This window comes from Somniosus microcephalus, chromosome 5 (assembly GCF_052327205.1).
Source record: "Somniosus microcephalus isolate GS21.2 chromosome 5, FLI_Smic_1.0, whole genome shotgun sequence".
Lineage (NCBI taxonomy): Eukaryota > Metazoa > Chordata > Chondrichthyes > Squaliformes > Somniosidae > Somniosus > Somniosus microcephalus.
The window spans coordinates 110,773,263-110,785,315 of record NC_140991.1 but is presented as its reverse complement, the minus strand read 5'-3'; the positions used below and the strand labels follow the sequence as shown (position 1 = coordinate 110,785,315).

Below are 12,053 nucleotides of genomic sequence, written 5' to 3'. Positions count from 1 at the left end.
CTTCGTCCAAGTCATTAATATAGATTTTAAATAGTTGAGGCCCCAGCAATGATCCCTATGGCACCCCACTAGTTACTGACTGCCAACCGGAAAGTGACCCATTTATCCCGACTGTTTTCTGTTAGCTAGCCAATCCCCTATCCATGCCAATATATTACCCCCAACCCCGTGCGCTCTTATAGTAACCTTTTATGTGGCACCTTATCAAATGCTTTCTGGAAATCCAAATACACTACATCTACTGGTTCCCCTTGATCCACCCTGTTTGTTACATCCTCAAAGAACTTTAGCAAATTTGTCAAACACTATTTCCCTTTCATAAAACCATGTTGACTCTGCTCGATTGTCTTATGATTTTCTATTACCTCCTTAATAACTGATTCCAGCATTTTCCCAATGACAGGAATAGTCTGTTAGATTAAGGGGAGATAGTTTGGATGGCAGCTGGTTGTGTAAGACAGCTCTGGCTTGGGCCTCTGATTTAATGGCCCAAAGCTGTGCCTGGTACCGGCACTGGCTGCACCAGGGGGGACAAGACAGGATGAGATAAGAGACTATTGCTTTGTAAGGAAAGGGCCAGATGAGATAAGGGACGACAGTCCTCAATATGCTGAAAGGCTATGATTGGTCAAGTACAGAAAGCATGTGTAATGGTTGAGAGACGATCCTGACAGGAGAGATATAACAGGAGGGTTGACCTGTTTTCCATAGTTTAGACAGAGAACTTGACATGCCATTGGGCACCTTGTTTTAAGGGGCACCTCTATACGTTAAATGGTCTTGTCCATATCCTACCTCAGGCCCACCTCTAAAAAGAGAATCAAAGGCAAAGCTAAAGAACTCTTAGCTCAGACCGTGGAATGAGGAACTCTCAAGTGAAAACGGAGGTCTAACACTCGGGGGGGGAGGAGAGGGAGGGATGATGTGCCTCAATAAATCCGAGACTTGATGTTAGCGAAACAAAACAAGGCTTTTATTGACTTAGAAGGTAACACAGAGGAGAATGTATGTTCCATCCAGAGGTCTGCCGTACTGGATGTGCTGCAGGCTGGGCCAGCTTACATAGGAGCCAGGTATGGGCGGAGCCCTACACACAGTACAATACAATGGAAATGAAACTGAAACCAACCACAGTCACAGGCAGAGAAATACTGATGAGTGATGAATCGAATATTTCATCACATTCACCCCTTCTATCGATTTAGTCTGTTCGGGGGTTTGATAGTCTTCTGCGACCGACGTGGCTGTTGTGGTGCCGCGGGTGTCGGCTGGGTGTCCCCGGTGGCCTCCTGGGTCTCTGCCGGGGGTGCCACCAGGGTTGTTGAAGGGGTAGTTGGTGGGGGTACCGTTGGTCGATGTTCTTCCGGGGGTGATGAGAGTAGTGGGTGGGTAAGAGTTGCTGTGGTCGTTGTTGCTGCTGTTGTCGTCGTTACCAGCTGGGGCGACGTCTTTTATGGACACTGTGTCCTCCCTTCCGTCGGCGTGCCGGACATACGCGTATTGGGGGTTGGCGTGGAGTAGGTGCACTGACTCCACGAGAGGGTCCGTCTTGTGGCCCCTCACATGCCTTCGCACGAATACCGGACCTGGGGTGGAGAGCCATGACGGCATGGATACGCCCAAGGTGGATTTCCGGGGAAAGACAAACATTCGCTCGTGAGGCGTGGCATTAGTGGCAGTACACAATAGCGACCGTATCGAATGGAGCACATCTGGGAGGACTTCCTGCCAGCGGGAGATAGGGAGGCCTTTGGTCCTTAGAGCTAGAGTGACTGCTTTCCATACTGTCCCGTTCTCTCGCTCCACTTGACCGTTACCCCGGGGGTTGTAGCTGGTGGTACGGCTCGTGGCGATCCCCCTGGACAGCATGTACTGGCGTAGCTCTTCACTCATGAAGGACGCCCCCCTATCCGTATGGATGTAGCTCGGCATACCGAACAGGCAGAACAGGCTGTTGAGGCATTTAATGACCGTGGTGCTGGTCATGTCTGGGCAGGGGAAGGCGAATGGGAAACGAGAGTATTCGTCCACAATGTTCAGGAAGTAAACATTGCGGTCGACGGACGGGAGGGGGCCCTTGATATCTAAGCTGAGCCGCTCAAAGGGCCGTGTAGCTTTGATTAAGTGGGCTCTATCTGGGCGGTAGAACCGAGGCTTGCACTCAGCGCAAGTGCGACAGTTCCTGGTCAGGGACCGAACTTCCTCAATCGAGTAGGGTAAGTTGCGGGACTTTATGAAGTGGAACAGCCGCGTGACCCCTGGGTGGCAGAGGTCATTGTGGAGGGTCTGTAGCCGATCCCCGGTGGCGCTGGCACACATCCCTCGTGAGGGGGCGTCGGGGGATTCGTTAAGGGCCCCTGGCCAGTAAATGATGTCATAATCGAAGGTGGAGAGCTCGATCCGCCACCTAAGAATCTTATCATTTTTAATCTTCCCCCTGTTTATTATTGAACATAAACGCTACCGACCGCTGGTCGGTAAGTAGGGTGAAGCATTTGCCGGCTAGGTAGTGGCGCCAGTGGCGCACTGCCTCCACGATGGCTTGGGCCTCCTTTTCTACGGAGGAGTGTCTGATCTCGGGCCCCTGGAGGGTCCTCGAGAAGAAAGCTACGGGCCGCCCCGCCTGGTTGAGGGTGGCCGCCAAGGCAAAGTCAGACGCATCACTTTCCACTTGAAAGGGAGTGTTCTCGTCCACTGCCTGTAGCGTGGCCCGCTCAATATCCTGCTTAATGCTTTTGAAGGCGGCATGGGCCTCAGCAGAGAGCGGAAAAGAGGATGCTTTCAAGAGGGGGCGGGCTTTGTCGGAGTAGTTGGGGACCCATTGGGAATAATAAGAAAATAACCCCAGGCACCTTTTCAGGGCTTTGGGAGTGTTGGGCAGGGGCAGCTCCCGTAGGGGGCGCAATCGGTCGGGGTCTGCTCCGATTTCCCCATTCTCCACCACGCTGCCTAGTATGCAGAGGCGCGTGGTGTTGTAAACGCACTTGTCCTCGTAGGTGAGGTTGAGTTTTTGTGCGGTTTTCAGGAACCTCGAGGTTTGAGTCGTTATCCTGCTGGTTGTGACCGCAGATGGTGACGTTGTCGAGGTAGGGGAAGGTTGCCTGCAAGTGGTGGTCATCGACCATGCGGTCCATCTCCCTCTGGAAGACCGAGACCCCATTCGTCACCCCAAAGGCGACTGAGGAATTGGTAGAGGCGTCCGTTCGCCTCGAAGGCGGTGTACGGGCGGTCCTCTGGTCTGATAGGGAGCTGGTGGTACGCTGACTTGAGGTCGATGGTGGAGAACACCCGGTATTGGGCGATTTGGTTCACCATTTCTGATATGCGGGGTAGCGGGTAGGCATCTAGTTGGGTGTACCTGTTGATCGTTTGGCTATAGTCGATCACCATCCGTTTCTTCGCTACCCCTTACCACCACCACTTGGGCGCGCCACGGGCTATTGCTGCGTTCAATAATGCGCTCTCTCAGGAGCCTGTCTACCTCGGTCGCGATAAACCGCCTGTCCTCCCAGCTGTACTTCCTGCTTTTGGTCGCTATTGGCCGGCAGTTAGGGGTAAGGTTCGCGAATAGCGAAGGCGGCTTTACCTTCAGGGTAGCCAGACTGCACACTGAGGGGCGGCTGGGACCCACCGTACTTGAGTGTGATGCTTTGGTGGTAGCATTGGAAATCCAGGCCCAAGATCACGCTCGCACATAGATTCTTCATGATTAATACTTTAAAATTATCGTATACAGTTCCGTTAACGGACAATTGTACCGTGCAGTAACCCATAATGGTCGATGTCTGGGTTTTATCAGCCATAGAGATGGTACCCAGAGTAGGGACCACCTTTAGGGAGAGTTGTTGTACCAGTTCAGGGTGGATAAAACTCTGTGCTTCCACTGTCAATTAAACACTTAACCCTGCACCCGTTTACCTCGATGTCCACCATTGATTTGGATAGCGGGTGCGGCCTGGTCTGGTCCACTGTGACCGATGCCACTGTAGGGCCCTGATCGAGACAAGATGGCGTCCACGCTGTCTGCTCACAAGATGGCGGACCCCACGAGGTCGGGCAAGATGGCGTCCAAGATGGCCGCTCCCACGGCGCACACGCAGCGGTGGCGGGTTTCCCTCTGCACACCTTCCCGAAGTGCTCCTTCTTACCGCACTTAAAGCAGGTGGTGCCTTTCGCTGGGCACAGGTTTCTGGTGTGCTTCGGCTGCCCGCAGAAGTAGCAGTTGGGTCCCCGACACGTCGCGGCTGTCGTGGGGCTTTTGGGGGTGGGGGGGGGGGGGGGAAGAGCGGGGCCCCAACGGTGTCGGGCTGCCGGGCGGGGAAGATGCCTTCCAAGATGGCGGCGCCCTTTGTGCACACGTGGCGGCGTGGGCTGAAGAGTAGGCATCCGAGTTTCTCTGGGCCACATCCAGGGATCGTGCTGTGTCCGCAGCCTGTTTCAGGTCCAATCCCGTTTTCTCCAGCAGTCTCTGCCAGATGTAAGTGGAGCTGAGGCCTGTGATAAAGGCATCGCGAACAAGCTTGTCAGTGTACAGTGCGGCTTTTACATCTTGGCACTTGCAGTCTTTGCCAAGCGTTTTCAGGGTGCCTAGGAACTCCTCCACCAATTCCCCAGGTCGCTGTGCGCGAGTAGCGAGCAGATGCCTAGCATACACCTCATTCGTAGGCTGCTGGTAATGCACCTTTAAGATGTCGCAGGCGGCCGGGTACGTGTCGGCGTCTTGGATGAGGGGGTAAACCCGGTGGCTTACCCAATTCCGCAGAATTCCGAGTTTCATACTCGCAGCGTCCGTAGCGTCTTTGACGGCTGCGGAATTGTCCAGGAAGAATTCCATACACATAAACCAGTGTCCGAAGTGTGCCGATGCGTCCGAAGCATGCTGGTCCAAATCCAAACGTTCGGGTTTCAAGAGTTGATCCATTGTGTTGAAAATTAAGTCAATAAAATTGATGTGCCTCAATAAATCCGAGACTCGATGTTAGCGAAACAAAACAAGGCTTTTATTGACTTAGAAGGTAACACACAGAGGAGAATGTATCTTCCATCCAGAGGTCTGCCGTACTGGATGTGCTGCAGGCTGGGCCAGCTTACATAGGAGCCAGGTATGGGCGGAGCCCTACACACAGTACAATACAATGGAAATGAAACTGAAACCAACCACAGTCACAGGCAGAGAAATACTGATGAGTGATGAATGGAATATTTCATCACAAGGGAGGGGGAGAAAGAGAGAGGGAGCAGGGGGAGAAAGAGAGAGGGAGAAGGGGAAAGAGGGAAAAGGAGAGAGAGAGAGAGAGAGAGAGAGAGAGAGAGGGGGGAGAGGGGGAGAGAGAAGAGTAAAAAGATGTGTGAAACAAGAGACATGTGAAACAAGGCGGCGAACGAAGAAAAAAAAGAGTTGTTTGTGCACGCCAGCCATCTGTCCGATCGGGTCCGGTACCAGCTACTTGTCACGGTCGTATGTTTTTGCTGTAAAAGTAGTGAGTTATATTCCGTCCTAAACACAATATACCCACCATATTGGTTTACACGCGATCCTGTTTACCAGAGATACGCGAATCTCTACAAAATGTAGATATCAAGCTGAGCACGATGCTGAATGAACAGAATCAGAGGCACCTGGAGTCAAAATGATTGCATCTATACTAATATAAGTCCAATAGGGAATTCAGGAAAAACTTCACCCATAGAGTGGTTAGAATGTGGAACTCACTACCACGAGGAGTAGTTGAGGTGAATAGCATCAATGCATTGAAGGGAAATCTAGAAACAGACAAGGATAAAAGGAATTGAAGGTTATGCTGATCGGGTTAGATGAAGAGGAGTGGGAAGCAGTTGGTGTGGAGCAGAAACACAAGTATGGACCAGTTGGGCCGAATGGCCGGTACCTGTGCTGTACATTCTATGTCATTCTATATACTGCACTCATTCATTAATATCCTTCATGATGCCTCGCTTAATATTCCATGCAAGCAACATTTTCCCCACTATCAGGACCAATAACCACAAGCAAAGCTAACTAATTCTTTACAACTATTTTGTGATACTGTGTAGGTGTGCAATTTATCTTAAAGACAGTCATGCAGCAAATCTGTCTTGGAAGTCATTTCGGAAGAATTGATAGTGATAATTGTTGTGTATGTACCTTTAAGAGAATAACTGGTCTCAGACTGCAGTACCGGCAGTGACCACCCCTGTATAAAAGGCGCTAGAGAGCCTCTGTTGGTTAGTTTCGTTTATGCCTTTCACCAGTAAAGATTTGTTTGTTTCTCTCCTGCTAGTCCGTGTCTCAATCATTCACGGACTTAACAATATTCCTCCCACACCATGATGGAAGTCTCCAAAATTAAAATTGCATCATCTTTGAATTACACATGGCACCAAAGGTGATGAGAGCAGACCAAAGAGTGGTGTGCAAGATTTCTTTGTACTATAAAAAGTTATTTTCATAAAAGTGATCCATCTACAACAGTAGCTCAAAATTGTGATCATTTCTCATGTTGCTTACTTAAGAAACTGGCTCTTAGACGTACTAGGGTCACCAACAATACAGATATTAATGTCACCACGAAGAGAAATACCATCTTTTGTAGTCTTCGCAACCCCACCAAACAGCATCAATAAGATTCCTCTCTTAATTTCATCACTACCTGTAAATGTAAAAGAAAATATTAAGAAACTGGTGGTACAGGAATTCCTCATATTAGTCAGCTATTTGGATTTGCTGCCTTTGACCAGTGCCTTCCAACAATTTTTGAGCGGACTCCATTTATTTGTTTTTCATTTTGTGTGGTGGGAGGGTTCCCCTCTGTATTCTCCAGGTAGGGGTTGAGGAGGGGGGCAGATGCAGGTTGCAAATCTGTTCAGAATTGAGGGGGGGGGGGGGGGGGGGAAAGAAGAGAAAAAAAAGAGGGAAAAGGATAAGGAGGGAGGGCCAAATACTTACTCATTTAGGGTGAAGGATGGGATGCCATATTCACAGTGCAACCCCCCAGAACAGTTTTTTCAGAATGCAGACAACACTCACATTTTTAATATATTACAGATATTCACTCACTGGCCTGTACATATCTTTTCCAACAATGAGGAAGATATGGTTGCAAAAAATCAAAAATTTCACAGTAGCTGCAGTTTTGGATTCTGTCCCTCCCCTCACCCCATTAAACAACCATTGGGGATCCAGGGCAACGCTGCGTAACTACATCTTGAAGCTGTACTGTAGTATAAATAGCAATGAGACAGTGAAATACTCTGGATTTTAATTGTGTAATATAGTTGGAAAACAATTTTAAAAAAGGTTCAGCTTTGTTACTGTTGACTATTAACAAGTCCGTAGAAATGCTTTTCATACTCTGGTTAAACTAGGCTGTCACTTACCATGAATTGTAGGGTAAAGGCTGGTGCAAATATTGTGATACAGATTTTTATCCTGACTCATTTCAAACACTTTTTCCCACTCCTGCACAGTCATCTGGTTCTTGATGTTCTCTGCTGTCTGATTTTCCTCTCTGAACACTGACCCACCAAACTTTATAATGGATCAAGAAACAGTAAAGGGGAGGAAAGAGAAACAAATGCTGTCATTAATTTAAATGAGAAACTTGAATTATCTAGGAAATATGCAAAAATAATATTTAATAGGATTAAGACGGCTGAAAATAGTTGTCTAATTTTAGCCACACAATTCATAAGTAGTCTGGAATTTCCTAAAAGGTTTTGGGATGAGTACAACACGCAACAGTGGGGATGTACTGCTTTTTCCAAGGAAATTTGCATGCAACTGTTATGTCAAAACATTGCTACACACGAATTTCCTCATTCATTTGTACCTCTCGAGTTATCGCTGCCAAAACCCCACTTGACGCATTAACATAACCCCAGCCCCAGGACAAAGACCAGAGGACGTGAGTTTGCTGCATTTACACCCATTCGGAACAGGTGTAAACTTACAGCCCAAATTCTAGGTGTAGCAAGAACGTTAGTCAGGCTTTCTGGTGTTTTATATGCATTTATTTAGCGATTTTATTTTATTTCTCCTTACTGAGACCTACACTGTATTCTCTGTATCCTTGACTTTTTTCTTTACATGACATCAGAATCGGTTACATTAAAAAGAGAAAAGCATCTGCAGTTGCATTTTCTTAAACCGGTTGTGCTTAATGTACATAAATGATGGTTTCATGGCTTCATATCATTAAGATAAAAGAGGGAATTGAAGGAATATGGCACATGTTCTGCGCTTTCCTTGGGCCCCAATTGTTTATACTGATTTCTACTTATTTTACACCAGTTTTTATGTTCCAGCAATTTCTTAGGAAAGTTGGGCCAAGTTTCCATTGTCAAGATTGGTGTACAAACCAGCGCCAATTTCTGCCCAAGTATGATCCAGCAAATTCCAGGTCTAAGTGTCAGTATATTTAGCAAAAATAATTCAATGAAACAAATGCAGGAGGAGGCATAAGCAAACTGCAGTGCCCTGCCAAGGACAAAGAGCCTGATCCCAACTAATAAAATTAAGAGTTTATGCTGGTCCAAACTCTTCTCACACCTTAGCCCAGCTAGAACAAACAAATGATTTCAAACCTTAAATAAGCATCGGTCCTAGTGGCATGGCAGCAAACCAAATGTACTTTCCTGCAAGCACTGTGTAACCATTGTAACAGCTTTACAAAATGTGTCTGCACAACACTAAATGTTTATTTTATTTTTATTTTTTTTAAATATAAATTGAACCGAAGAAAAACATTACAATCATGTGGAAGTCAGAGTAGTGAGAATGCACACCAAGTATATAGTACCTTTAACAGGAAAACATTGCAAGGTGCTTAATGGAAGCATAATCAGATAAAAATGGACACCGAGTCAAAGGAGATATAGAAGGGGTGACTAAAAGCTTGGTCAAAAAGGTATTTTTAAGAGGAAGAGGTTCAGAGGCAGACATTTAGGGAGGCAGGATTCAATTGTAGGTCAGCAAGTGCAGGGGTGATGGGTGAGCAGGACCTGGTGCAGGTTAGGATACAGGCAGCGAGTTTTGGATGGGCGGAGGATGACAGGTCGGCCAGGAGAGTATTGGAATAGTCAAGTCTGGTCATGACAAAGGCATGGATGAAGCAGGGATGGAGATGGGCAATGTTAGAGGTGGAAGTAGGTGATCTCTGATGTAGACGATATGGGGTTGGAACCTCAACTCGGTCAAATAAGACACCGAGGTTGTGAACAGTCTGGCTCAACCAGAGACAGTGGCCAGTGAGGGTGAAATCGGTGGCTAGGAAACAGTTGTGGCAGGAGCCAAAGCCAATGTGTAATTGAAGGAAATTGCAGCTAATCCAGGACTGGATGTCAGACAAGCAGTCTCAACACAGGTAGTGGAGGGATTGAGATGGTGGGGAGGTAGTTCAGGGTATCTTCAGATATGTCACCAAGAGGCAGTATATTGATGAGAAATAGGAGGGGGTCTAAGGATAGATCTTTGGTATACTCTCGTTTCCTATTAAGTTAGGCTCTAAATAAAATTGTTGGCTTCTCAGCTAATGCAACTTGAACTGTAAGTAGGGACTTAATAAAATCAGCATTTTTAATACAAAACCTAATTAAAACAAAAGCCCTTTAGTCTTATAAAAACCAAATAGCTCATTGCTCTTACCCGGGGGTTAGTAGGCGCCACGTAACAAGCCAAGAAGGCCAACCTGTAAGAAAGATCTCGAACTCCCAGTGCTTTCAGACCCTGTATGCCATCAAGCTCAGACCCTTGCGTCCCTGAAACTCGACTACTTGTCTCTGCCCTTGTACCTGATTTTGATAAAAAGCAACATTTTAAATGACCAGCAAGAGATAGGGACAGCTAACATGTCTGCCAAAAAATTCAAAAGTGATTTGGGCAGTCAAAAATGTTGTGTACAACCAAAGTTTAATTTTTATACACCATTTCATACCAATGCTCACTTTTCTTTAGGGTAATATCACACTTCTGAGGTGCAATGCTCAGAGGCCACCCTTTCAGGTGTGACATCTGTAAAATATGTAATGTTATGGCCTCATGCTAGAGCGAGGAATTTTAATGATATAGATGGATCTAGAGAGCAATTCTGTGCAAGACTAACATAGTAAAAGGAGGAATAAGGTAACTTAAACAACTTCAAGCTTATGGAATAGATTGCCACCTAGTGCAATACCAATTTATTTGAAGTATTCAAAAGAGAATTTGATGAACTGCTGATTCAGAAGAGGAAGCAGATACGAAGCAAGGAAAAGATGAAAAGTAGATCAGGTCATTTAAAATGGACATGTATAACAGACCAGGTTGGAGTTAATTACCTTGTTTCTTCTGAACACCATTATGTTATTAGGTACACCAAATTTCAGAGACACAACTTGATTTGGAAATATATTTGTTGTATTGCAATGTGTAACTAATAAAAATTTGGATTCCGATTGCTTAATTGGAATTCCTTTAACTCAAGTATAGTGGATGGCTGCTGCCATTTTAATAAGTTTACACATTCTTACCTGGTGTAGCTAGTTGGTTAACATCAGGGACTACAATCAGTGTACCGGTGAAGTCACATCGGTCCCCAGCCTGAGCCATTTCCACAGCCTCTGCTCTCATTATAACCTCCATACTGCGTGGAATGCTACCTCGAGGAAGCTCTGCCTGGGTTTCTTGAATTCGTACCTGCAATAAAAGTACATTTTCCCCCCCCCCCCCAAGCTGCAAGTTAATTTTTCCCTCTTGGTTTTCCACGATTCTTCTGCAACATCTTTTCCCCTTCAAGAGTCAGGCAGGTAACCCATCAAATCACCTCTGTTACTGGTGCACAATGCGAGGACACCCTCAGATTCTCTGCCTCAACCTGCACGGATAGAATGGGCCTGCACCCAGGACATTCACCTGGCAAGGTACAACTCATTGTATGCAAGTAATCTCAGGCTTGAACCGCATCCTACCACACCGTGGTAGAGAATGCAAATTAGAGATTGCAGGATTGAGTTTTTATTTTTGAGGAGGGCTGGTGTGTTTATGTCAGCGCTGTTTAGATTTATTTGAAGCCAGAAAGCTCTGAACACATTCGCTCAAGGGAGAAAAAGTAGCTAATGGACAAAAGTCAGTCACTGGGGAAAAAATAAAAACAAGATTTGGGGAAATCTACAGTAGTAACTAATATAAAAGTTTAGGGAAAGGCATTTACGTGGTGAGAAAAGAGGCAAGAATGAAAGAACAAAAACAGAAACCTGCAGCAGCCAGAATTACTTGGAACAGCCGGCCAGAAGCTAGTTAACAGATAAGGAGGGACAAGCAGCAGGTGCCCCAGGTTATTGTTTTTAGTTAAGACTGTAGTCTTCCGGGAGCAGGAAGAAAAGTGCAAGACTTGCAAAATAACCAAGAAGCTGACTGTACCAATGGCACTGTATCTTCCCTTATCAACTCTATCTCAAAGTCAAAGTTTTTCCTGTGTTAAGGTGAAGGACAAACCTCACAATATATATGTAGTATAGGCTAATGGAGCAATTACTTAGCATTGGTAAAGTTCCACAAACTCAAAGCAACTGCAGACAATTTAGCCTAATATCAGTCAACAGGTAAATGATGGTATCCACTCCCAGAAGTAAACTGGAGAAGTAGCTGTACAGCAATAGCTTCATTAGAGAAACACAACCAACTGGGATTAGCAATGGAAAGACATGGCCCTGGGTATGCCACATACTTTGCTAGTAGCAAGTGGCTCCAGATTGGCTTCCACATCAATCAGAAGTTTTGATCGCCTCCATATCCTGATAGCCAATCCTAAAGATATAGGTTAGGGAAGTAAATCTGACTTTCTTTAAATATGAAACAGGCAACAGATATTTTCATAATTTAAAAATAAACATTGGGCAGTATTTTGAACAAAATTACTCCAACTGGACTTTATTTGCCCTTTAAAACTATGTCAACGTGATGTACTTGAAACACAAGTGAAGGTTACTTACTTGGTGTGTAACAGTTAACAATTGTGATACCATTCAAAGAATTACTTGTGTTCATATGAACATTTGCTCCATTCAAATGTGGTAAA

At 46.0% G+C, this 12,053-nt stretch overlaps 1 protein-coding gene across 4 annotated transcripts in view; it reads right to left on the bottom strand.

The window, feature by feature from the left end:
• LOC147117264 (maternal DNA replication licensing factor mcm6-like) overlaps positions 1 to 12,053 on the bottom strand; it is an 88,779-nt gene that overhangs the window by 61,021 nt on the left and 15,705 nt on the right. For all 4 annotated transcript variants that reach the window (XR_015078406.1, XM_085988085.1, XM_085988083.1 and 1 more), the window contains exons 5-8: positions 10,507 to 10,672; positions 9,644 to 9,789; positions 7,378 to 7,528; positions 6,509 to 6,650 (exon numbers count right to left, since the gene is read on the bottom strand). Coding sequence is in view for 3 of the 4 variants with exons in the window: in XM_085988085.1 (XP_085844211.1) it covers positions 6,509 to 6,650; positions 7,378 to 7,528; positions 9,644 to 9,789; positions 10,507 to 10,672 (605 nt within the window). In the remaining variant the exon portion in view is untranslated. The remainder of the gene's footprint in view (positions 1 to 6,508; positions 6,651 to 7,377; positions 7,529 to 9,643; positions 9,790 to 10,506; positions 10,673 to 12,053) is intronic.